Source organism: Misgurnus anguillicaudatus, chromosome 11 (assembly GCF_027580225.2).
Source record: "Misgurnus anguillicaudatus chromosome 11, ASM2758022v2, whole genome shotgun sequence".
Taxonomy (NCBI): Eukaryota; Metazoa; Chordata; class Actinopteri; order Cypriniformes; family Cobitidae; genus Misgurnus; species Misgurnus anguillicaudatus.
Window position 1 is genome coordinate 27,951,753 of NC_073347.2, and position 26,482 is coordinate 27,978,234.

Genomic DNA, 26,482 nt, shown 5'->3' on the forward strand with positions numbered 1-26,482 from the left:
ATCTCTTTTCTTGGACTACAACAAACACACGGATTGTAGGCAACAGTTTACTTTCTGGGATTGGTGATGTAGACAAAACCGACATTACCATCATTCCTCCCGTTTGGACAGCCTTAACTCCTGTCAGCATTGCATTGTGCCCGAATCTTTCAAACATGGTAAGGAGCTTCACATTTCCGGCTGACGTCAGAGGTATTCAGGACAATTACAACGTACAGATTGGCTGGCCAATCAGGGACACAGAGCTTTTCAAATGCGTGTGTTTCAGGAAAAGAGTGAAATTTGGAGCTACAAAAATGTACGGTATGTGGAAAATAATGTGTTTTTTATCCATAAACCACGCAAACACATTGTATTATACCAAATACACAAAATAACATTGTTTTTTAGCAATGAAATAGGTGCTCTTTAAGATAAGTAAAGTAACTCTGTTTCAAACAGAGATGGCGATAGAGAGTCAAAAGTTACAGTTTGCATTTTTAAAGGGATAGTTCATCCAAAAATGAAAAACAAATACTTTGAAAGTCAATGAGTAACGTTAACTGACTGTGAGCTTATCATCATTTATCAAAATATCTTCTTTTGTGTTTAACAGAATAAAGAAACTCATGCAGGTTTAGATCAGCGTAAGGGTGAACTATCCATGTAAAGTGTATGAGTTTATGTTTAGAAAGAGAAGTCTGATGAGGGCTTGTAGATAGGATTTGGGATTTGGTACAGGTTTGAACCATGACTTGGCACAGGTAGGATTGTGTTTGGAAAAGTTTTGAGATAGGGCTTAAATTTAGATAAAGGGTTTTGGGAGTACGAATTTGCAGTATTAGACAAACTCAAATATAGATTCTGTCCGCACTTCTTTTTGTTCAAGACACCATCATCACACCTTGCAATAAAATTTTGTGTAATGTAAAAATTAAGGTTTAGCACACCAGTAACTCATTTCTTAGCTTAACTTCACACAGAAGGTTTTATCATAAAACAACAGACAAATCTGTTAAGATCGAGTAAGCTCAGAGTTCACATCCATGAGCACCTTTTTCTTAAAAACAACAACAACAACATCATCAATAATAATAATAATAATATCTAGAAAAGAGTAACAAAAACATGAAAGAATTTGAATATTAATTTACCTCACATACATCAGGATCAGAGTTAAGCTTAATTTAGGGTTTGGTTAATCCTAAACCTCACATATATATCAGGTCCAGTTACATTTCATAATTCTCAGACCTATTAATGACTGTCAGCAGCGATTCCCCCACCAAGCACTCACTGTATCTGTGTGTGTGCCTGTCTGTGCGTGTGTGTTTGTATATAAATGTGTATCAGCTTTGTGTTTGCACTCTTTAGCAAACTGATCCTGCAGGATCAGACTCTCCAGGTGTATAAAAATCTGGAATAGGCAGCCCAGAATGAAGAGTCACCTATTAAAAAAAACACACACATAAGTCCCTTTAAGGAAACTGTCCACACTTCACAACACTCAAAGCCCCTCCCTTAGAAAAACATACATTTTTATTGACTGACGATTGGCTGTTTTTACTGGAAGGTGGGACATTCATGACTAGACCGTTGTAGCCAAAAGCTAGTGCAACAGAAAAGTGAATTGTAGAAAGTAATAGGGCTGTCACGATTATGAAATTTGACTGTTAATTGTCTTATAAATTGTGATGATTATGACAATTAATTGCCTGTTTTATTGCTTTGACATTTAATTGCTGTGTTGGAAATGTATGTTTTACCTGACAGTTCATACTACTTATCAAAATTTTGCAGCATTTTTTTAAATCCTGTTTTTTACTGTATTGAATGGCTTTGCAATATATCGCGTTACATTGTCAGTTAATGAGCGCCATCTGATACGTTCTCATTTATACAGGCGCTGCAGCTCCCCCTTGTGTTTTTTAAAGAGATGTGCAATCATGGCGGTGATCTGAAATCATTGTGAAAAGGTCAAACAATCGCGATGAAACGATTATTTAATCATTATGACAGCCCTAGAAAGTAAAGAACCAGTTACCTGAACATTGCGGTTGAGGCTTATGGCTGGGTAGTACATGCCCTCCAGTGTGTTAAAGGCAACGGGTCCCTGTTGCTCATCATTAATCAAAAACAACAAAATCCCACGGGAGAAATCCAGCAACACACCCACAGTCGCTCCTTTGCCTATTCCACCATCCGTACTGAAACACGAAGAAGAGAATCATAGCGATGAAATATGATGCACTTATCCAATAGTCTGTAAAAACTAAACCATTCACTGTTACACACTTCTATGTTTGACACATAGACACTAGATATTGAGTGGCTCCTCCTCCTTTTAAAATAGCCAATAACGTTTAGTTTACCTCACAGCCTGGAATCTGCTAAGAAGCTGAAGTGCAGTATGTGTCATAAAAAATCATTGATCTGTAGTGGCTGAAGTAAGAGATTGTACGTTTTGAATGCTTATATCTGTCAGTGTTTTGGTTCACACTAGTTTATAGATATCCCTAAGGCTAACATATTTATACTTAAAGCCAGAGAACTTCAATTTTGATTTTATGGAGACTTTAACTGTCATTCAACCTGCGGTTCTGTTACTCTTCATGTCTCTTCACTGCATTGTGAATATCATTAACTAGCAGCAGATGGCAGTAATGTAGCGCTGACTCTGTCATCTATTTGTATGTGCCTTGGTTAAAGGGACACTCCACTTTTTTTGAAAATATGCTCATTTTCCAGCTCCCCTAGAGTTAAAACATTTGACTTTTACCTTTTTGGAATCCATTCAGCTGAACTCCGGGTCTGGCGGTACCGCTTTTAGCATAGCTTAGCATAATCCATTGAATCTGATTAGACCATTAGCATCGCGCAAAAAAATAACCAAAGAGTTTCAATATTTTTCCTATTTAAAACTTGACTCTTCTGTAGTTACATTGTGTACTAAGACTGACAAAAAATTAAAAGTTGAGATTTTCTAGGGAGATTTGGCTAGGGACTATACTCCCATTCTGGCATAATAATCAAGGACTTTGCTGCTGTAACATGGCTGCAGCAGGCGTAGTGATATCACGCACTGCCCGAAAATAGTCCCCTGCCATTGAAAGTTACTAAGGGGACTATTTTTGGCTGCTGCGTAATATCATTGCGCAAACTCTTTGCTTATTCTTTTAGCGCGACGCCAATAGTCTAATCAGATTCAATGGATTGTCCTAAGCTATGCTAAAAGCTAAAAGGATGCAGCCTTGCGTTTGAGAAAAGGCCTGTGAATTACACCAAAAGTCTTATCTCCAAAAGTCCACCCTAAAAAGTCATGTTATGCCATCAAAGCTGAGCACCGGCCAATGATTATTATGCAGAGAGCATTTCTGATTAAAAAAGCTTGGGTTGCTCCCTGACTCTTCATACCTGTTTACAGAGCCCAAGGCTGTCGCAGACAGGAATGATATCTCTGGACACTTATTTCAGTGATATCTGTCAAAAGGCATTTTATGCTCTCCGAAGCTTTGAAAATAATGTTTGGACCACCACAACATCTTAAGACATTGAATGTAGAAGTATTTCAAAGACAAACAGAATGAAATAAAGTGCATATTTAATGTGACTGTGTGGGTAAAGCTGTTACATTGCTTGTTGATGGTGTAACTATGATGTGATTTATGAAACTGTATCGAGCGCTGTATTTGCTATGCTCAATAGCAGTGACGGCACTCGACTTTTGATAAATGATCAGTGGTTGTATATCTGCACTAGGAATACTTTTAACAGACGATCACGAGTCTTCCAAAAGACATACTTTTTTTAATTATAGATTATAAATAATTTTCTGAAGAGTCATTGTGAAGACAATGTGACTAAAATCTATTACAGCAAGGGATACTTATTTGTTCTAGCATATGGCGCAAACTGGTTTATCTACAGTATACACAGTCAGTCTACACACAGGTTGGGGAAAGACAATTTGGCATCTCCAATTTCCTAACCTGCTGTCTTTGGACTGTGGGAGGAAACAGGAATAGCCAGATTAAGCCCACGTTGACAACGTGACAAAGGGAGAACATGCAAACTCCACACAGAGAGGCAATTCAATGCTCAAACTAGGGACCTTCTTGCTGTGAAGCAACAGTGCTACCCACTGAGCCTCTGTTTCGCCCCTCAAGGGATATTATTTATTATATAAGCGATATGAAGTCATTAAGACAATAAACTTGCTTCATTTGAGATTAAAATAACATCCATTTTGTAGCCAAGGGCAACAGTGAATATTTGTTCTGGACCAGTCTCTTTACTCATAAAATGGTCTCAGCCAAATATCAAAATTACCCAATGATTTTCTCACTCTCAAGCAATCCAACATACAAATGTCCAGCATCCTTCAGACGAACACATTTGGAGCTACTTTACTAGATGTCCCTGCTCCTCCAAGCTCTACAATGGTAGAAAACAGGGATCAGGAAACAACCTCTAACCCTAAACCCCCAAAAAGTGCATTCATCTTTCACACAGGCACTCCACACGGCTCCAATGGGTTAATAAACGTCTTCTGTGGGTAATCGATGAGATTTGTATCCAGAAAAATATCCAGATTTCCAACTTTATAAACTGTAATAACTAGCTTCCGGTAACGGCACCATCATGGACTCATGGCGATTTATGCCAGTGTTAGCATAGTGAGGGTTTGTTGCCATGGGTACGTTGGTGGTAGCTAGCTAGTTATTATAGTTTATAAAGTTTAACCTATTTTTTTACAGTAACCTATAAAAGTCCTTTATTAACCCATTAGAGCCGCGCGGATCACCTCTGCGAAGGATGGATGCACATCTTTGGGCCTCAAAGTCAGAGCCGTTCCCTAATCCATGCTTGCCCCCACTATAAGCCTGGAAAAGCAAGAACATCTACCAAAACAACCCCGAATGTGCCCGTCCGAAGGATGATGGACACAAGCATCTCGGATTGCCTGTGGGTGAGTACTTCATGGGCCAATCTTGATTTTACATTTGGCTGGAGTATCGCTTTAAAAAAAAATGTATGCATTTTAAAGGGCACCTATTATGCAAAATCCACTTTTACAAGGTGTTTGAACATAATGTGTGTTGACAACCACCCCACGATAAAAAATCCACCCGCTCCTTGTTGTTGAATCCCCATTTAACCAAAGCAGTCTCATTAGACATGCCGTTTTGATTCTCTTATCAGTGTGAGGTCACATTGATTAAGCCCCGCCCACCAGAGGCATCATGCCCATGAGGGGGCACGTGTTTTTATTTAGCTTTATTTAACTCCTCCCCCTCCCTTCTGTGCTTTCATGAACGCGCCCAAACCCAACCCCCAAATCCTTCTTGCCGTTTATTGGCTGGAACACTTTGTTTTGTTTCGTGGTGCAGGTTTGGCCACTGTGTTAATACTGAAGTTTGTAGAGCCTGGGCTGTCTACAGAGATCGCGTTTTTTTACAGTTTGATCAGCGGACAGGCAGCTAGCAGATGGAGATGTTTGCTGTATGTAACAAAAAAAATGTATGGTCTAAAATGTGTGAATTCGCTTAGAGCGCCTTTAATATGCACAATATTATCAATTCTGTGCTGCATCCTAGTCACTTTTCGAAGATTTTCGGCGTTTGTGTTTTGATCGTGTTACATAACTTTATTCTGGCGGCAGCTGCTGCAGACAGCACAGTGGCAGACGTCATTAGCATCTGAGCGCGCTCAAGAGCTTTGCTGTTGCTGCTGCATTTGGCTATCTGAGGAATTAAAACGTGTAAGAAACGCTCACAACATTTCCCAACCCCAGTACGGGAATGTGCAGTTAACCTCCTCTGTGTAGAAAATGTATGGTTTAATATGTAATAGTCTCGACATTATATTAGTACATTTCTAGATTCATCTTGGTACAACGACAAAGTTCGCCAGAGTTCACGGGGGCGCAGAATCACACATGTTCACATATGAGGTAAAATTTAATGCAATAAATGCGTTCCTCTAATAATTGTTTCTAATATTTTCACATTTTTTTATTATTGAAAATTCAAATCAATCACGTGGCTATAGCTTATTTTCGTTGTTTATATACTTTATGGATTTAAAATTACATTAATTTTATAGGATAATGCAGTTGTTGTGCAAAATGCATTAATGAAACAATTAAGTCATTTATTAAAACTTAAATAAATAAAACTTGCCGTTTCAGATGTAAATATGATACTAATATGTCATTATTCCGATTGAATAGTATTTTTGGACTTTTATTTTGGATGTTTTTGCATGAAAGCAGGGGTGTTCAGATCGTTAAAAATGTAAGTGCCATGGAAAAGACTGAAAGCTCTACAATATTTCGTTTGATGTCTGTGTATGCACAAATTTCTGTGAGCTGTGCATACTGTGCCCCCTTAAACAAAATTGGTGCATGACGCCCCTGCCGCCCACAGTCCTGCGTTACCATAGTTTCCACCCTCAGCGAGTTGTACTCTGTCTACTAGATACTATTGTCTCAGACTGTATTAATCAGATCTATTTTAACTGAAAGCGCTCAATGTCTGTTTGTAAGTAAGTGAGGAGCTGTAGCTCATTTGCATTTAAAGGTACAGACATTAAAGGAGCACGTTGCTCCCACCCAAATAGGGGCATTTTAGACATGCTATAATAAATGATCTGTGAATTATTTTGAGCAGAAACTTCACAGACACATTCTGGGCACATCTGAGACTTAAGAGTTCTCAACGGGTCAGGTCGTCCCGACAAACCCGACGGGACCCGGGGGTTCGGGTCAAAAATATAAGCAAATGACTCGGGTCAGACCTCGGGCTTAATCTTTTCCTCTGAGTAAAAATGTAATTTATTAATCATTGCAGCTGTCCACCTTAAATAAAGTCTAGCTGCTGCGTGCAATGTGCATCATGGAGAGGGGCGGGGGCAGACCTGACGCCGCTGCATGCACGCCTTTTTAGCCTGAAGAAGAAGATGGATGAAAAGTAACTTTGCCGCAAGTGAATTTATTGTCGCTACTACAGGAGTGGGAAAAATCAGAGGTCTGGAAAGTGTTTATATATTTAAAGTTTATTGTTTCAGTTGTTTGTATTGTTAAAAGGCGTGAACATTAAAGGTTGATTTGAATTCCCTTCTGCTGGTCATGATAATACGTGTAACCCCGCAGGCCAGGTTCGAGCAGATCCGGGCTTTAAAGCAACACTAAAGAGTTTTTGCTCTTTGCTCCCCCTACAGGTTGGAAGCGGAATTGTCCATAACCACTGTCGTAAATAATTTAGCCTACTGCAGCAAAGCTGGCTCTGATTGGATTGTAGGTCTGCCGTAAAGCAAGTTTTTGTAGTTTTCACTCGAACTACAGGACCACGACCCGACGGTTTGAAACTTCTTTAGTGCGGTTTTGGTCGATAGAGGGCTGCAAAGCGAATGTGAAAGTGCCGTTCACCCTGTTTCGAGTAGATGAACGACTGAAACTTTTTTGAAAACGTTATTTTAAGGTAAAAAAAACGTTTTAGTGTTCCTTTAAAAGCCACGAGCCGGGTCGGGGTGTAATTTTCAGGCCAGTTGAGAACTCTACTGAGACTTATATTACATCTTGTAAAAAGGCCATAATAGGTGCCCTTTAAAGAGTAACTTTGAAATAAATAAACAACCTAAAAATGACCTGCATGATAAATCTATAATGTGTGCTTTTGTGCTATTTATAGAAAAAAACCTCAAGCGCAAAAAACAATCTGGCTATCCATACCGGTTGGTGTGTGAGTTGTTATGCATGAACCAAGAGCGGTTGTTGTCCACATACATGGCCCATGCTTTATCATCCTTCCCCAGCATCACGTCCTTCATGACATCGCCCCGGGCGATTCCAAACGCAGGGTCAGGGTGGTTGTCATAGCGATCGATGGTCATCTCCCAATAGTGCACACCACGGGAGAACCCAGTGTTGCCCATGACGACACGGTCATCGTAACTGTTGCACGTCACCGTGAGGTTATCGTTGGACAAGATGATGTCAGGGTGGGCAGATGCAGAGTCAAAGGTGAACCAGGCAACTGTAGAGAGAATGCACATATACTATACAGTTATTAAGACTTAATTGACTATAATGTACTGTAAGTATACAAATCCACAATATTATGCAATCTCTAATACTCATAAACAAACATAATACAAGCAGACAGAAAAGTCTCCATTAGGTTAAAATAATGATGAAGATCAGACATTCAGGCATTCATACCTGCAGCCACAGTTTGACTACAATATGAAGGTAGTCTCACTGAAATGAAGAGATAGAGGGAAGAAAGAGAGAAGGTGGAAAAGACAGAAAAAAAATGGAGAACAGAAAATAGTGATGAATAGAAAGAGGGGAAAAGAGAGTAACAGAATTGGGTACTGAAAGAGAGCAATGAAAGCAGTAGATCATGGAAGCTGGATTTATTTAGTGCTCACAGTATTATTCATTATAGCATCAGTCATGCAACAATGCTCGTTAGTATCTCACCGCAGCAGATTTTTACTGTGATAGGTCTGGAAAAAGTTTTGCAGTATATAATTTGCACTGACATGCTCAAGCTTCCCTGTGCATAAAGAGTGATTCAATAGTAAGATTTCTGAATATATATATAACATCTCTTACTTTCTGATGTCTGCATCACTAGGGTTTTGCTGTACTGGCCGACTCCGCTGGAGTTAAAGGCTTTAACACGAGATTTGTAAGTGCTGTTGAAGTGCAGACCGTCCACGGTGCAGATCGTCTCTGTGCCAACATATACTTCCTGTAGAATGCACACTTCATTTAGTTAACACGCATAATCTTTTCAATGCTTAAAGGGACACTCCACTTTTTGTGAAAATAGGCTCATTTTCCAGCTCCCCTAGAGTTAAACATTTGATTGTTACCTTTTTGGAATCCATTCAGCCGGTCTGGCGGTACCACTTTTAGCATAGTTTAGCATAATCCATTGAATCTGATTAGACCATTAGCATTACGCTAAAAAATTACAAAAGAGTTTAGATATTTTTCCTATTTAAAACTTGAGTCTTCTGTAGTTACCGGAGATCGGCTGAATGGATTCCAAAACGGTAAAATTAGCATATTTAAAAAAAGTGAAGTGTCCCTTTAACAAGCATAAATAAATGCTAATTCAGTTAACTGGCAAGTAAACACTGATGCATACTTCAAGTGAAACACTAAGGGGCGGTTTCCCGGACAGGGATTAGACTAGTCCTAGACTAAAATAAATTTTGCACATATCTTAATATACATCAGTGCCCTTTGTCTCACCTCAAAATGCACACAAGTAATGTTTTTAGTAAGGCATGTTTAATAAAAATAGTTATATTTCCTAATTAAACTAAGGCCTAGTTCTGGCTTAACCTAATCCATGTCCGAGAAACACCCCTATGTGATATTGTTGTCAATAATCTGTCAGAAAATAGAGCATGAGACAACATGAATCTTTCTAAAGAGTATGGCCTGTTTAAAGTCTTTGTGTGGACGACAATGCATGTGTGGCATTGTGTTATTAAATGTGTGTGAGTGTGTGTGTGTGTGTGTGTGTGTGTGTGTATTGCCCATATACACCTGGTAACTGAAGTAGTACATAGTCACAAAATAAGAGACCCTGCCCTTTATGAAACCCAATCACATGTGTTCCTGTAGCTCAACTGGTAAAAATCATGGGTTCTATCTCACACACATACTGGTAAAAAGTATACGTTTTTTTTAGAGAAACCCCAATATATCACCAAATAATCACTATCGGCCAATAGTTTAAAAACAGCCGATACTCATGGCCGATATATCCTGTCAATCAAAAGAGATCAGGAAAATGCAATGAATTTAAGCTCTGTGTATAGAAAATGTAAAGAAACAGTAGTTTAATGTTCAATGTTAAAGGATTAGTCCATTTTCTTAAAAGAAAAATCCAAATAATTTACTCACCACCATGTCATCCAAAATGTTGATGTCTTTCTTTGTTCAGTCGAGAAGAAATTATGTTTTTGAGGAAAACATTGCAGGATTTTTCTCATTTTAATGGACTTAATAGAGCCCAACATTTGATACTTAACACTTAGTTTCAAAGGACTATAAACAATCCCAAACGAGGCATAAGGGTCTTATCTAGCGAAACGATTGTCATTTTTGACAATAAAAATAACAAATATACACTTTTAAAGCACAACTTCTCGTCTAGATCCGGTCGTGATGCGCCAGCTGACCCCACGCAATACGTCATGATGTCAAGAGGTCACAGAGGACGAGCGCGAAACTCCGCCCCAGTGTTTACAATTGTCTTGAAAGAGGACCGTTCCTACGTTGTTGTATGTCAACTGATACTAATTAATGTCTTTGTGGCAGTTTATTGTTTAAAATGGTCCGCAAATGTGCGTTTTATATATGTAACACGTGACCTCCCTACTACGTCACTGCGCTGGACCGGACCTAGACGAAAAGTTGTGGTTTAAAAGTACATATTTGTTATTTTTCTTGTCAAAAATGACAATCGTTTCACTAGATAAGACCCTTATGCCTCGTTTGGGATTGTTTATAGTCCTTTGAAACTCCGTTGAAAAAAACTGTTAAGTGTTGAGTTAAGTATTAAATGTTGGGCTCTATTAAAGTCCATTAAAATGAGAAAAATCCTGCAATGTTTTCCTCAAAAAACATAATTTCTTCTCGACTGAACAAAGAAAGACATCAACATTTTGGATGACATGGTTGTGAGTAAATTATCTGGATTTTTCTTTTAAGTAAATGGACTAATCCTTTAATGTTTGATATAAATTAATTACATCCAGAAAATGTTATCTTCAGAATTTACTTAACGCAAGTTAATATAACCACAAAACTACTTTAGTACTGGCAGATATCTGTCTGAATATTCGGATATTGGTGGGAAAATTTTGTGCATCTCTAGTACAAATGCATCGTAAGTCGATTGTGATAAAAGCGTCAAACGCATAAATGTGAATCCTGCCATATATATATAAATAGAATTCCGCAGTGCGAGGAATGAATCATCTTTGGGCAGTAAGATGACACACTGTTTTTGTGCACTTGACTTGATCTAATGTCGACAAATGAGTGTTTTGCCGCATGCATGCAACACTCACTCTGAATTGGCCTCCAGTCCCATCATCCAGCTCTAAAATGTATCCATCCACAGCGATGGTGGAGAGGGGAGGCTGCTTCCATGATAAAGTTGCACTGTTGCTTTGAGTGCAACACTCCTCTAACTGAAGAATAGGAGCGGCTGGAACTAAACACAAAACCACGGTCAAACGCATAGACGGACAGAGTTATTTTGAGTCTAGTGTTCTTTCTTACTGTGTCATTAAGCAGAGACATGCAAAAATAAAACGGACACAATTGCACAAACTTACCCTTCATTTGGACGAAGTCTAACTGATGTATGGTCTGTAGCAAAGGTCCACTGTCCAGGGTCAAGTCAAAGTCACTGCTCATGCGAGGGGTCAGAGAACCTTTACCCCACTGATTCTCAGTCATATGGACCCTTCTTATCAGAGCATCTGAGATCTACACACACACAGACACATACCGCGAGTCAGAATACATTAGACTAAATTATGTTAAATTAATGAAGTGTTGACATTATGTAAATACATGACCTTGTGTTAATTTAAGAAAAGTCCCCAGGGCAGGATTAAAGTTTTGGAAGGCAAAGTGTCATTGAGCATGAGTGTTTGTTTTTTTTGAGGCTGAAGTTGATAATTAAACTAGTTTTCACAAGTTTAACCACTTTTTTCATTTAATCTAGTGTGTTGTCCTTAAAGGTGCAGTGTGTAATTTTTGAAAGGATCTCTTGACAGAAATGCAAAATAATATACAAAACTATATTATCAGGGGTGTATAAAGACCTTTATATAATGAACCATTATGTTTTTATTACCTTAGAATGAGACGTTTTTATTTACAAATAACGAGGGTCCCCTTACATGGAAGTCGCCATTTTGTGCCGCCATGTTTCTACAGAAGCCCTTAACGGACAAACTTTTTTCTAAGTTGTCTCCGTTGATGACATGTTTTTCCGATGGCGGCTACCATAGTTTCTCTATGTGTTTCAAAAGCGAGGGGTGAGCAGTGGACTGAGACGTTGGTTGCAATTCGCAACCTCACCACTAGATGCCGCTAAAATTTACACACTGCACTTTTAACTTAACACATCTCTGTGTTATTTTTGGAACAACACACTTTGTGTTGTTTTAACACATCTTGTGTTGTCCCTTCTATTTATATGAACTTAAAATCAACACGAAATGACACATAATGTTTTAAAAATAACACATAATGTGTTATAGTGTAACACAAACAATGGGTTAAATTTAAAATATTTTTATTAAAATCATTAAAAGTTTTATGGACATATATATTTCCTCAAAACAGAATTTACATGTTCATATATATATTAATAGGTCCTTCAGAGCCTTGTGTAGTGGGTAAGCTGAAGTCACATGATCATGAGTATCTCATTAAGGGTCAATAACCTGCAAAAATCCACTCGGGTCATTTTCCTTGATGACCTCCAGACAGTATTCCATCAGTCCAGTGGTCTGCCTTAACTTCACCGTGCAGTGGGATATCTGGTCACGAACCACCTGACACAAATGAAATAGGGAGAAAGAATGAGTATAAATCCAGTATAACTCTACTGTGGCTGTGTTGCTAAGCAACAGTAGGACCAATTGTTAGCATTCTCTCTGAGCAGGCAACACATCACTGACCTTTTCCCAAAAAACAAAACATCCCAAAATCACTTCATTTATGCATAGTCTAGTGGATGAATGTATGTGTGTGTCTATGTGTGAGTCACAGTTCCCCGCAAGCATAGTTCAACCTGAATCATTGTGTGGACAGGCCATCATGTGCGCATCTACTGCCTATGTCCCATTTAAATGATGTACACGTGTGTGCACATACACACCTGCTTTATTAAGATGTACTAGACCGACAGTCAAACAAAAACAAATCATACATAAAAACATTTTCCGAAACCAGATCCAGACAGAACCTGACAAAACTAGACAGATCAGAATAAAAGCATCATAGCAGCTCTCTGTCTCATCTCAGCAAAGCCACTGGACAACACTAGAACCCCAACATCTTTGTAACCATGGAAACAAGCTTGTAGCACCATGGAGACAAGAGGCAAGACAGGCTTTCATAGGATGTCAAAGCAACAATTCTTACACAACACAACTGAAGTGCACTCAAGGATTTTTTTTCATAACTCACAAATCACTATAGACAAGGTAATAATCGGCCCCTAAAAGGGGCATAAATGAACAATCACCTTAAAGTTTGGGGCAAAATCATTGTTAGATTGATTTTGACACTTAAGACAAAAATGATTGCGACTAGACGCAGTTGTCATTAGTTAGTGTTTACTGTACTTTCATACACAAACTCCTTTTATGATCCACATTCAATAAGAAAGCCATATGTGTTTGGAAACAAACGGCCCCTTTAAAGGGGACATTTCACAAGACTTTTTTTTAAAGATGTCAAATAAATCTTTGGTGTCTTCAGAGTACGCATGTGAAGTTTCAGCTCAAAATACCATATAGATAATTTATTAAAGCATGTTAAAATTGCCACTTTGTTGGTGTGAGCAAAAATGTGTGTCCTTTAAAATGCAAATGAGTTGATCTCTGCACTACATGGCAATGCCGTGGTTGAATAGTGCAGATTAAGGGGTGGTATTATCCCCTACTGACATCACAAGAGGAGCCAATTTTCAATGACCTATTTTTTCACATGCTTGCAGAGAATGGTATACCAAAACTAAGTTACTGGGTTGATCTTTACACATTTTATAGGTTGATAAAAGCACTGAGGACCCAATTATAGCACTTAAACATGGAAAAAGTCAGATTTTCATGATATGTCCTCTATAAGTTTCTGTAAAAGCACACTGATTTTAAAGTTTTAAAAAAGTGCAGCACACTAAGTACAGGCAGAGTCCCACTGCAGCAACCTAGAATCTTGTTCCAGGACAAAATGACTCAGGGTTAAATCTGTTAATAGCCCAGATCTTTATTCATTGAAACAGTCTCAACCTTATAAAACCTTCTATATGTAAGCTCTAAAACAGTAAAGAATCTCAACCTGCAGTGACCTGTTTGTCTTACTATTAAAGGGGGACGGGGGGTTTAAAGCTATTTCGTGCATTTTGACTTATTAACACTGTTTAAGAGTTGATTTCCTCATGCTAAACATAGGCAAAGTGTCAAAAAAGCAATTGGATGTGTGACTGAGTATTTCTGTGCCGAATGCACTTTCCAAGGGTTCGTACAAGTTTCTGAAAGTTTTTCAGAACATGAAAGATTCATACGTATCAATCTTGCTTTATTTCTTTTATGTGCAATTTCAGTGCAGGAAGTACAGTGGAAGTCCTTATATGGGCACTTAAACTGAAATAGCGCACGCGCAGACCAACCAAGAGCTGGCATGAAATCAACGTAACCAAAGAAGTGTGCTGTTGTTTGTGAGGGAAATGTAAGCTTGTTTATCTTCCTAAAGAACCCAGCCTTATGGAAACAATAGATATAGTTTGTTCATCCAGGCTAACGGCAGAGTTGTGCGTGTGTGTTTGTTTAAAGAACAAGTTCGGTATTTTACACTTAAAGCTCTGTTTTCAGATTGTTTATGATGAAATAGAACGGTTTTGACTGAAATTTCGACATATGCGGCTGCCCCGAGAATTTTCGGGTGTTTGTTGTTTCACCTCCCACCTCTACAATGGGTGTATAGGTGCACTGGATTCTTCCTAAAATGCATTAAACTTTCATTTACAGAAACGTGAAACTCACCGAGTGGTCAGGAAGTGTTCACTGATATCCTCACACAAAAATCGATGAAAAAGATGCTTTCCAGCAGGTGTTTTACCATTTGTTTACCACAGTACATCTAATACAAGTCAATGGAGTTGGCAAAAACTATGATAAAACCTGTTGGAATGCGCATTTTGCAGCGATTTTTGTGTGAGCATATCAGTGAACACCCCTGACCACTCGGTGAGTTTCATGTCTTTGTAAACAAAAGTTTAATGCATTTTAGTAAAATAATTGTTCCAGTGCACCTATACACCCATTGTAAAGGTGGGAGGTGAAACAACAAACACCTGAAAATTCGCATATGTCGAAATTTCAGTCAAAACAGTTCTATTTCATCATAAACAATCTGAAAACAGGGCTTAAAATACCGAACTTGTCCTTTAAAGCTGGATTTCGTTGAAATGGGGCGGTCCATTATTCGCAGGCGATAAGTAAAGCTGCATCAAATGTCCGTGTTTTGTTGCAAAAGTGCATATAATGTAAACAACACCAACATGTAGTGAATCATGAGTTATCCAGAGATAGTGGGATAATGTTTTGTGTGTGTTGCTTGCTTGTGACTCGTTCCACCCGTGGTACGCATCCAGGAGCTCTGGCTTATTCGGAAAGAATTGGTACAGCTGGTCTGTCTTTTATAAATCTGATAAAACTAAAGACTCTTTTGATATATGAATAATGTAATAGTACTCTATATAGGTACTCAAGATTAACATGTGTGTGTTATGTGAGCTTTAAAATAAGAAGTGATTTGCACAAAATGCCCTGAATTTTAGATTAACACTTTTAAACACACATGCATTTCAACATACCACCTGTGTATAAAGCTACTAAAAGATTCATTAAAAATTACACATCAAAACCCCATGCATTAAATATAATTGATTCATCACTATTGTTAACACATACTAAATACCTTTAAGGTGGCAGGCAGTCATTAAAGAATCAAATTGTGACTTGAGTAATTATCACCAAATGTCTGAAACCTTCCTCTGTTGCATTTCTGCAGTTATATTAGAGACTCAATATTTGAAATTGTTGAAACTGAAGTAAGTATTTTATTTCATGCTTCTGTAATGCGGATATTGCAAGCCATTACTTTGGTTTTAATACTATACTGCATGCGGCCCATCCACTGATTATGTTTACTCATAAAATAACATATTTACATGAGAAACATCTATATGCCATGCAGACTAAATAAATACTGTGTTGCGACAACCAATCAAAGACATCAAACACTTTATCAATATATCATTTAATGTTAGGCTTAAAAATTAGTATGCATCCCTTCTTCCCAATTGTTAATGTGTGTGACTAAAGTCATAATTGGCAATTTACCTAATGGGATCTATTAGCTTTGCAAAGTGTATCGGAGCACATTCATCACAGAGCTAATCAGAGACAAACTGCCTCTTTTCATTAAGTTGGGAGTGATTTAAATAATCAGGTACTTACTGAAAGTTTGTGTTCGTGTTCTTTGGTTACTCTGCTGAGCAGCTGGGCTTTCCTGCGATTGAGAGCTTCGATCAGGGCGTCACACTGGGCAACCAAACACGCTTCGAATTCAACTCCATTTTCCTAAATCAGCAACACAGAGACATGGAATAATTCGTTACATTTTGTATTATGAATGAGATCATAATACAGGTTTGAACATTTGAGGTGCTAGGGCTGGGCTTTAAAGGGACACTCCACTTTTTTAAAAATATGCTAATTTTCCAGCTCCGCTAGAGTTAAACATTTGATTTTTACAGTTTTAGAATCCATTAAGCTGATCTCCGGGTCTGGTGGTACCACTTTTGGCATGGCTTAGCATAATCCATTGAGTCGGATTAGACCATTGGCATCGCGCTAAAAAATACAGACCAATATTTTCCCTATTTAAAACTTGACTCTTCTGTAGTTACATCGTGTACTAAGACCGACGGAAAATTAAAAGTTGTGATTTTCTAGACCAATATGTCTAGGAACTATAATCTCATTCTGGCTAATAATCAAGGACTTTGCTGCTGTAACATGGCGGCAGCAGGCGCAATGATATTATGCACGCCTAAAAATAGTCCCCTGTTATTGAAAGTAACCAAGGGGACTATTTTCGACTGCTGCGTAATATCATTACGCCTGCTGCAGCCATGTTACGGCAGCAAAGTCCTTGATTATTACGCCAGAATGAGATTAATAAGTTGAGAGTTCAAGTTAAGTTGAGTTGATAAGAATGAGAGTTCCTAACCATATCGGCCTAAAAAAAAATTGCAACTTTTAATTTTCCGTCGGTCTTAGTACACGATGTAACTACAGAAGAGTCAAGTTTTAAATAGAAAACAATATCCAAAGTCTTTGGTTATTTTTGAGTGCAATGCTAAATGGTCTAATCAGATTCAATGGATTATGCTAAGCTATGCTAAAAGGGGTAGCGCCAGACCCGGAGATCGGCTAAATGGATTCCAAAACGGTAAAAAACAAATGTTTAACTCTAGGGGAGCTGGAAAATGAGCATATTTTTTAAAAAAGTGGAGTGGCCCTTTCAGGGCATAATACACAAATGTTTTAGTAAAGCAATAATTTTAGTAAATTCTTTTTCCAAAATCTTTCATTTTCTCAATCTTTCATCAGATTCTGCATGGTGTATATAAACTTTTGATTGCAACTGTTGCGTGTGTTGTACCTGTATATGTTGTACCATGTTTCTGAGCTGCACCAGGAACTCTTTTGCCTCCGTGGCCCGATCAGACAGAACATTCAATGCTTGAGAAAGCTGACCCTGAAAAGATAAAGAGGAAGAGATAAATAATATAATATAAATATATAAGAATTAACTGTAGCTCTTTATTTTTACATGTACACTGTAAAAAATTGCTGCTGTTATGCAGCTGTTTGCCAGTAACTCACTGTAGATTAAAATTTATGTTATTTACCATCAACAGTTTGTTCAAAATTAAGTGAACATTAAACATTAACACATCTTTGTCTTTACAGAATAAAACTGTAAAATTACAGCCTCATGCAAAGCATGTGAACCAGAAATGTGAAAACCATGTTAAACCTTTTGCAGTTTTTCCTTAAATTTTTGGTTCTCAATGCTTTGTATGAGGCTGTTATTTTAGTTTTACTCTGTAAAGATAAAAACTTGTTAGTGTTTAATATTCATTTAACTTTGAACAAACTGTTCCCAGTAAATAACATAAATTTAAATCTACAGTAAGTTATTGGCAAACAGCTGATACTGTAATTTCCACAGACATTTTTAACAATCTACAGTGTATATCTAAAGTACATATCCATATTCAAACTTGATGACTGACGTTCGAATCTTTAATTAAGTGTTTTACACACTATCCATAAACTTCACTAAAAGTGGATAACATGTTGCTGATGTGGCATCAATTTTGCACTGAACTCCCCCAAATACAGGGACGTAAAATAAATAAGTTTGTAAAATCATATCTGCTTGTTATCTGTAGTCTTATCTGTAGTCTTTAAAAAAGTATGTTTCTGAAAATACACTATTTCTGATCTTAATTTATGAAGTAATGATGATTTATTGTTTTATTTAGACTTGACATATCGAAAGCAGTACATTTCAAACCACACAGCAGATACCATATTTCACTAATATACACTAAGAATACGTCAACAAGGAATTAGTAATATGCGCAAATTGTATGAAATGATATTTGAGAGAGGAAATGACGTGATATGGGAGGTTAGACATTAAATCTGTCATTTCAGGAGTGGGTGAGAGATTAGGAAGAGGAGTGAATGTGTGCGTCAGGCTGTGCAATGATGTTGCTTTAGAGTGGGAAATATATCCCATTATAAATGTTCTCACATTGCTATGACAACCATCCATCAGGAGACCTCCGCTTTCATTTTGGATCTGTTCTCAAATGAAGGCAAAAAATTAGAGAACAAGGAACGAAACACAGCGCTCCAAATTTTACTCTATGGCCTATATACTAAAATATAGCATTATACACTATTGTAGTGCACTACACACTAGAGTCTCAAAAACTACACTTTCACCACATTAGGCACTATATACTGTACTACAAACAAATATGGAACAGAGCCCTACATAATCATATATTACACAGCAGAATACCACAAGGTCACAGTGGTATAACAAGTTTGTGCACCGCTATAGGGGAGCAATACAATGTTGAGTTAAAAAAACACTTATCAATAGATAAATATACTGTCGATTCTCTGGGGGAGGGACTCTATAGAGTCGTGTGATGAGACTAAAAACCTGTTTGCATGCGCAGTAGCTAAAACCACCCTGAAAATGTTTTTTTAGCATAATTTGAGCTTTAGAAACAAAAGTTATGATACAGTTGATGTCAGGTTTAACTGTTGGTCAGAAATATGTTACTTTAGCGTGCATTTTTAGAGATATCTGTCTGTATTCAAGTAGACAGGACTTTAGTCTTGCATAGTCTCGCGTAGCCAGACCTTCAATACTGAAGGTCTGGTGTTTTTCGCTGCTTTTTCTGGACAAAGCCCGCCCACGAGCTGTTTGACCGACATGTCAAATAACCAATCACAGTTTGTTTCATCTGGCGTCACGTTTCGGAATTCCGACTCCCCACAATAACGAGCCGGCTGGCAACAACTAAGTCAGTACAAGCAATTCAGGAGAACCGAATTTTTTGACTCCACTTTCTGCCTCAAGCAAAACTCTTGGACGTCTTTTAGAGTCTATTCTGCGAACTTTGCATATTTTTGAGAATCCAATGTTTAGCTGATCATGATAACTGGTCATTATTATCCACGTGAACACGACTGATTATCTTCCTCAATGGAACGTCAGAGTTTTGTTTTCCACGGACCGAAACTAATTGCGACACTCGCGTCTCCTGGAAATCCGGTTTATTTCAACCAATCAAAGACGATAGGGATGCACCGATATGGGGATTTTGGCCGATACCGATAACTCTTTATATATATATGCCGATAAATATTCATATTATTTTCACAATGAAAAACTCCCAGACCGCGGACATCTTGTCTTTGCTCTAGACTAGCATACTCTTCTTAAGCCCGCAACACGTGTCATCTTCGTGCTATGTCACAGAAAGCACCAATCAAAACTTCACATGGCCAGCAATGAGCAAGTGAAGTGGTTCAACAAACCAAAATATTCCATCATTTATCGGCCTAATTTTGCTATCAGACGATAACCGATAATATTACAAATAAGCAGTTATCGGCAGATAACGATTTGTCGGCCGATATATCGTGCATCCCTAAAAGACGACTTTGACATTCTCACAGGGTTTCCAGAAAAGTGTACGAAAAACATCAGACGTACAGCCAACAGTCTGTGGGCGTGACTTCTGAGGCTGAGACTAAAGCCTGATTTATAGTCGTGCGTAAGTTCTACGCCGTAGCTATCCATAGCCTGTGCGTAGCTCTGCATAGCCTGACGTGCACCTCGCAAAAACTTTAACAGCATGTCAGTTCTAGGCGGACCGCAAGCGCTGTGATTGGTCCACCAGAACCCCTCCCGTCTGGTAAAAAAACTGCGTCATAGGTATTTCCGTTTGCGATGGTGAAAACAAGATGAACCAAGTTGAGAAGTGATTTAACTCAAACTGCAACAAAAGTCGCTGTTTATTTACTTCCATCATTGCTGGTCTTCTCAAATCATACACAAAAAGTTGCTGTTTCTTCTATGTTGTGGGTTAACTTGCCAAGCTTCTTCTTCTCTGACGTTCGCGCTGCTACTGTGGTTACACGCATAGATACTGCCTACCAGCGTGTGTGTTTGCACGTCAAAGCGGAGGATGACGCAAAAGTATAAATGAAAACCGACGCGAGAACCTACGACGTAGGACCTACACACGACTATAATGAGCCCTTAAGTCTTGCATGACTGAAACTACCTGGAGGCGTTGCAAAGATGGCCGGCTGAACACGTGTCAAAACCGTTTATAATAAGAGACGCTCACGTTCACAAAATACACGCAAGACACTCCCTTAACAGTAAACTCTGATTACGCATGAGATTATGGGAGTATCTGGCAAACGCGAGCGTCTCTTTAATCATACACCCTTCAGACGCGTCTGCAGCAGGCACCCACCCTGACAAAACACATGATGCACACAGGTTCACTCGACGTGCCGAACACATATTTTGAAATGACAAACCACACACATGACGGGCTACATACATGTTGTGACGAACTTCGCATCGTGCTCCCTCGAAAAAAGAAGTCACCGGCCGTTACTGCCACCTAGCAGCACGGCTAAACACTACAATGCTACATAGTTGAACCGAACAACAGTTACAATGTTCCATACAATTCAAATTAAATCTAATTGTTGCAGTCATAGGCTGACGCCACCAATGACACAAGTTTGGGGTAGGACCACTTACTGTATATATAATCAGCTGTATATCATGTAATTGACAACATCAATGGTGGCTCAGCTTCTTACGTAAGTGTGTGTGCTTGTGACACAGAGGAAAAGAGAAATGGCAAAAGAAAGACAAGCATATGGTGCCCTCAAGCTATAGCAAAACTACAATCTGTTCCCTGAATGACGAGCAAGTGTCTGCAGTGCAGAATGAGGCCATTTCTATCTAAATTTCTAATATGAGGCCAGATCGCCTGTGTTCAGTAAAACAGCTACAGATGGTACTGTGGTAGAGGACACTGATCCAAGATCTGCACTCTCTCTCTCTCTCTCTGTGTGTGTCCCAGGTGCTAAATAGGAGAAGCCATATTTGGGTCTGCCGTTATGTTGCTGTCCCATTTCAAACTGAAACAAATATGCGTCCATATACACATAGAGTACTGTGAATGAACGCACAGTATAATGGAGTCACAAAAACACACATGGAGTCACAAAAATAATGCAACTAAAAACAAAACACATCAAGTAATTAATGCAACTCAAAACATATCTGGTAATATTACTGTTATTAATTCACTGACACCATTCCAGAATCTATGGCTATATCCATGGCGAGAACCAGTTAATCTACACACAAGTTAATCTATTCACAACTTTGGCATCTCCAGTACACCTAACCTGCATGTTTTTGGCCTGTTTGGCCAAACCCCACACAGAAAGGCCTCCTGACCCAGATGGTGCTTAAACTAGGACCTTCTTGGTGTGAGGCAACATAAGGCTACCCACTGAGACATGTTACTAAACACAAACTTCATGCAAATCAACACACATGAAGTCATGTTACTGAACACAAATAATGCAAATTAACACACAGTAATGTTACTGAACATAAAAATCAATGCAAATCAGTACACATTAAGTCATGCTACTGAACACAAATAACCACGCATTACACTCTTAAAAATAATGGTCATTATGAATGGCTAAATTTGGCTAAATAGTTGCATAAAGAACCTTTAACATCTGAAGAACCTTTCATTAAAAGGTTCTTCGGATGCTTCTTTGAGGAACCAAAAATGGTTCTGCTACTTTACATTTTCCATCACTGTTAAGAACCTTCTAAGCACCTTCATTTTAAGAGTGTACACTTAAAAAAAAAAGACCCTGGGTCATTTTCAACCCAGCTTTGAGTTAAACAGGGATGAACCCAACACGTTGGGTTGTAATGTAATGTTGTTTTTAACCCAAAATGGAGGGTTATTTTAACCCATTGTTGGGTCAAACATAAACATTTTCTGAATTAATTTAACCCAACAGCTGAGTTTGTCACTTTTTGACCCAACGCTGGGTTGAAAATAACCCAGCAGACGACTCCGCATCCGCATACCGCGCCGAAGTCACCAGCTCCGTCTGGTTATTAAACACACAAAATAGCAAATCAAAACACAAGTCATAAAGCTTAAAAAATCTTAAGACATATGTGCATGATTCTTTTACATGTGTTTAGCATGTTCTTTCTGTTTTATCTCTCTGTCTGTTTATGCTTGTCCAATCCATCACTGCTTAACTGCTAAATTAATGTACTCAAAATGTAACACTCATGATGTAGTATGTTGAGCAATGAGCATGTGTGTGTCTGTGTGTGTATGTGTGAAAGAGAGAGAGAAAGAGAGAGAGAGACAGAGGGGATTCTTCTCTCGTTCTTTGGCTGTCCTTTTCATACATTCTTTTCCCTTTCACACACGCATACACAAAGACACACTATAAATCAGCTCTCTGTCTCATGTTGCCAACAACAGGCCACAATCACTGCATTTTTACAATGTTCCCCAGGAACAGACAAATTACCACAGACATGTTTATGATGAGAAAACAAGAAACCCACCCTTTAAAACGGCCTTACTCTTTAAAATAAAGGTGCTTATGCAACAGCAGAACCATTTAAGGTTCCATAAGAACCTTTAAGTTAAAGGTTCTTAAAAGAACCATTTCTTTCTTATCTTTTTATGATCTGTGGAAGCTTTTACACTTAACAATGAACCTTTTGTGCTACATAAAGGTTTCAATATAACTTAAAAATGGTGCGCAATTGGTCTGAATCACGGCTAGTTGTGTCGTGCGCTGTGTTTATATGGCACCCGAGCTCATGTTAAGGGCAAGGCACTGCGTTAGACCCAATTAAAAATGCTTTTAAACAAGCTCAATCAATTCCCCCACCTTATGTAGTTTCCACATAGCCCCCAGCGCTTTGACTTCGTGAGTTGAGTGTTTGCCGTCCTCCAGACACTGGTAACACACTGGGGTCTTACACTGGACGCAGTACATACTCAGGTTCTCCAGCTCGTGCTCGGTGCAGGTGGATATCTTCCGTGGGCTCGCGCGCCGGCTGATCCTGCCCTGCGCCGGTGGCACGAGCCGGTGCTTGGCCAGCGGACCCCGGGGCGGGTGGCACCGGAGGCGGCACGGGTCGCAGTAAAACACATCGCACTGCTCGCACATAACCGTCGCCTCGCGTGGGTTCTTCTCGCACAGCTGACACTTGAGCGCGGCCGCTTTGCTCTGCTGATACCTGTCCACCACCCCCTCCAGCACGCGGTTTTTCGGGAAGCCTCGGAGTCCCCGGTCGTCAAGCGTCAGGCTGCGGTGGCACTGCGGGCAGGTGAGGCACGAATTGCGCGGGACCGGCGGCAGGACGCCGGTGTGCGGCAGCAGGTGGTGGTGCGCTTGCGGAGGCACGGCGGGAGGGAAAACGCGTACCCCGTTTGGGGACTTTTGGCACGGGGTGGTCGGCGCGCTCACGAACCCGCCGTAAGAGCCGTAGCCGCTGTCCGCCTCGCTGTACAGACTCATCTTATCCAGGTCTAAGTAATCATAATCGGACACGCCGGAGCCGGACGCGCGGCTGCTCTGTGGGGACTCGGCGTCGGGCGTTTGCACCAGGATGTTGCGAGCGCAGGCCAGGCAGATATTATGGGAGCAGGGCAAGATGATGGGCTCACGGAAAAACGATCCGCAAACCGGACATTTTAATTCCTCTTCCATTTCATCCATCTTGTTCATCGAGGTGGATGCGGAGACGGACTCCCTGTGACCGAAAGCAATAAATTCCGGATGCGGATACTTCTCCTTCCCGTTCTCCATCCTATGCACAAGATGATAGCGAAGGGGGCGGTATAAATTCGGGGGCGTAGGCTGACATCAGCATTGGTGCATGTGGGGCAACGGCTAGTGCACGAAATCTCTGTCAGTCCACGTGATGAGCTTCTGAAACCCAATCAGGGGGATGATGCTTCACTGTCAACAAAGGATGGCTGAGCTGCTTGAGCAATGAGACGCGACCAATGTTTGTTTTATTGCACCTGCTGTAACAGAGCACCTTCATCCATCACCTGCTAAGATGTGTGGGAACAGGTCAGACATAAGCTACAAGAGATAGCATTTGACAGATGAAAATGTGAGAGGTAGATTTGAAATCCTCTCTTAATTCCTGGAGGATGATAATTGCCTCCAGCAGCATTGCCATGGTATCTAGAGAGAGAGAGAGAGAGAGAGAGAGAGAGAGAGAGAGAGAGAGAGAGAGAGAGAGAGGAGAATTATTTCGAGAGTAAAGGCAATCTGTCCAACACTTTGCACCGGTTGTGTCATAAATTTTAAATATTAAAATGGTTTTCAGGCAAAGTGTGTCATTTTGAATTGCCTGTGCAGAATTTTAACCGTAGACTAAGGTTCCAAAAGGTTTTTACAGCAATACTCGAAAAACAAAACAAATAAATAAAATAAATAATAATAATAGTACTAAAAGTGGTTAAAAAAGTGGTTCAAAATCATAGGGGAACCACGTTAAGTGCTTTATATGTAGCAACACAAAGCTTCTGTATTAAAGGGGCCATGGCATGAAAATCTGACTTTTTCCATGCTTAAGTGCTATGATTGGGTCCCCAGTGCTTCTATCAACCTAGAAAATGTAAAAAAGATCAACCCAGTAACTTAGTTTTAGTAAACCATTCTCTACAAGCACATAAAAAAGTAGGTCGTTGAAATGTGGCTCTCCTTATGATGTCATAAGGAGCTCTTATTATAATAATACCACCCCTTCATCTGCACTATCCAACCACAGCACTGCCATTTAGTGCAGAGAAAAGCACAATTAAGTTGTAATTGCAACAAACCACCATCATTATGATCAGTGTTTGAATTTCATCAGCTCATTTGCATTTTAAAGGACACATCCAAAACAGCACATTTTTGCACACACCTCCATTTTAACATGCTATAATAAATTATTTATATGTTTTTTTTTAGCTAAAACGTCATATATGTGCTCTGGGGATACCAAAGATTTATTTGACATCTTAAAAGAGTCTTGTGCCATGGCCCCTTTAAAATGTAGATTGAGAGATGATCTTATAGTAATATTTTTATAGTAATATAGTATTATAGCTTACTCACATACATGACCACATTGGTGTGCTTTTAATAAAAAAAATAGACAACCGTGATTTTGAGTAAATGACAAAATGTCCAACCCATGCATATTGAAAAGACCAAAGTTTTGTCTTTGTATTGTATTCTTCTGTATTGTGTGCTATAAACACGTGTCAGCGTTTCAAACATGAGTGTTATTAAAGGAGTTCAGGAGAGCATGTGTGGGTGTTTTCATGTTGTTGTGGAGGTGAGTGTGTACATGTGTACACGTGTGTGTGTGTGCGTATGTGGGGAGGGCTGTGGGTTGAGAGCCATGTGATTTTTCTCCATATGCCTCTCTTGTGGATATCTGTGTGAGATTTGGTGGTGGGGATTTAATTCCTTAATTACTTTTTATTATTATGACAGTAACTGGGTCATAGAGCAGGTTTTAAACTGGGACCTATTAAGAATATGCAAGAGATTCAGACATGTTTGCATGTAGTTCTTCAAGGAAAGGCATAGATCTAAACTTTTTATGATTAAAATATTGAACATGCTGATATATTTCTATATAACATTATTATATTTCTGATCTATAAAATTCAGCACTTTCAACCCTGGTGAGTGCAAGCTACTGATCTCCAAGTATAGCAGCAGGAACAGAGATTGTACTCTCAGCTGTACTGGAGATTTACAGAAGCTCTGAATCTGCTCTTTGGCACTTTGCTTCATTCTGTCCATCTGGAGCTCTGGTGGTGGTGGTGAAGGAAGTGATATTAAATCTGTGGAAAGATTTCGGAAACTTTAAATCTCCATGCTGAGGGAGTTGAAGTCATGGAAGCTGGACCATAAATTGGCCCGTACTGTGTCCTTAGATTAATCCACATCCTCTAAA

The 26,482-nt window shown here is 39.2% G+C and overlaps 1 protein-coding gene across 6 annotated transcripts; it reads right to left on the bottom strand.

The window, feature by feature from the left end:
- Positions 1-710: 710 nt before the first annotated feature.
- trim9 (tripartite motif containing 9) lies at positions 711-24,673 on the bottom strand. 6 transcript variants are annotated; one of them, XM_073873474.1, is made up of 12 exons: positions 23,398-24,673; positions 18,650-18,697; positions 17,486-17,581; positions 16,276-16,398; positions 12,472-12,582; positions 11,350-11,503; positions 11,080-11,225; positions 8,600-8,738; positions 8,201-8,239; positions 7,766-8,015; positions 2,024-2,186; positions 711-1,427 (listed from the first exon to the last, which is right to left on the bottom strand). In XM_073873474.1, the coding sequence occupies exons 1-12, from the start codon at positions 24,319-24,321 to the stop codon at positions 1,350-1,352; spliced, it is 2,271 nt and encodes a 756-aa protein (XP_073729575.1). In that variant the 5' UTR covers positions 24,322-24,673; the 3' UTR covers positions 711-1,349. The 6 variants fall into 6 exon arrangements, with proteins under 6 accessions (XP_073729575.1, XP_055026511.1, XP_073729576.1 ...); XM_055170536.2 differs by having other exon boundaries at positions 7,712-8,015; positions 23,398-24,666; XM_073873475.1 differs by lacking the exon at positions 8,201-8,239 and having other exon boundaries at positions 23,398-24,662.
- Between the last annotated feature and the right edge of the window lie 1,809 nt (positions 24,674-26,482).

What these genes read in the sequence shown, in the direction of transcription:
- trim9 (XM_055170536.2), bottom strand. Translation starts at nt 24,321, where the DNA reads ATGGAGAACGGGAAGGAGAAGTATCCGCATCCGGAATTTATTGCTTTC. An exon ending in TGGATGGTTGTCATAGCAAT is followed by an intron (nt 17,582 to 18,649) that starts GTGAGAACATTT and finishes TTATCTTTTCAG; the next exon opens with GGTCAGCTTTCTCAAGCATT. An exon ending in AACAACTCACACACCAACCG is followed by an intron (nt 2,187 to 7,711) that starts GTATGGATAGCC and finishes TTCGTGTTTCAG; the next exon opens with TACGGATGGTGGAATAGGCA.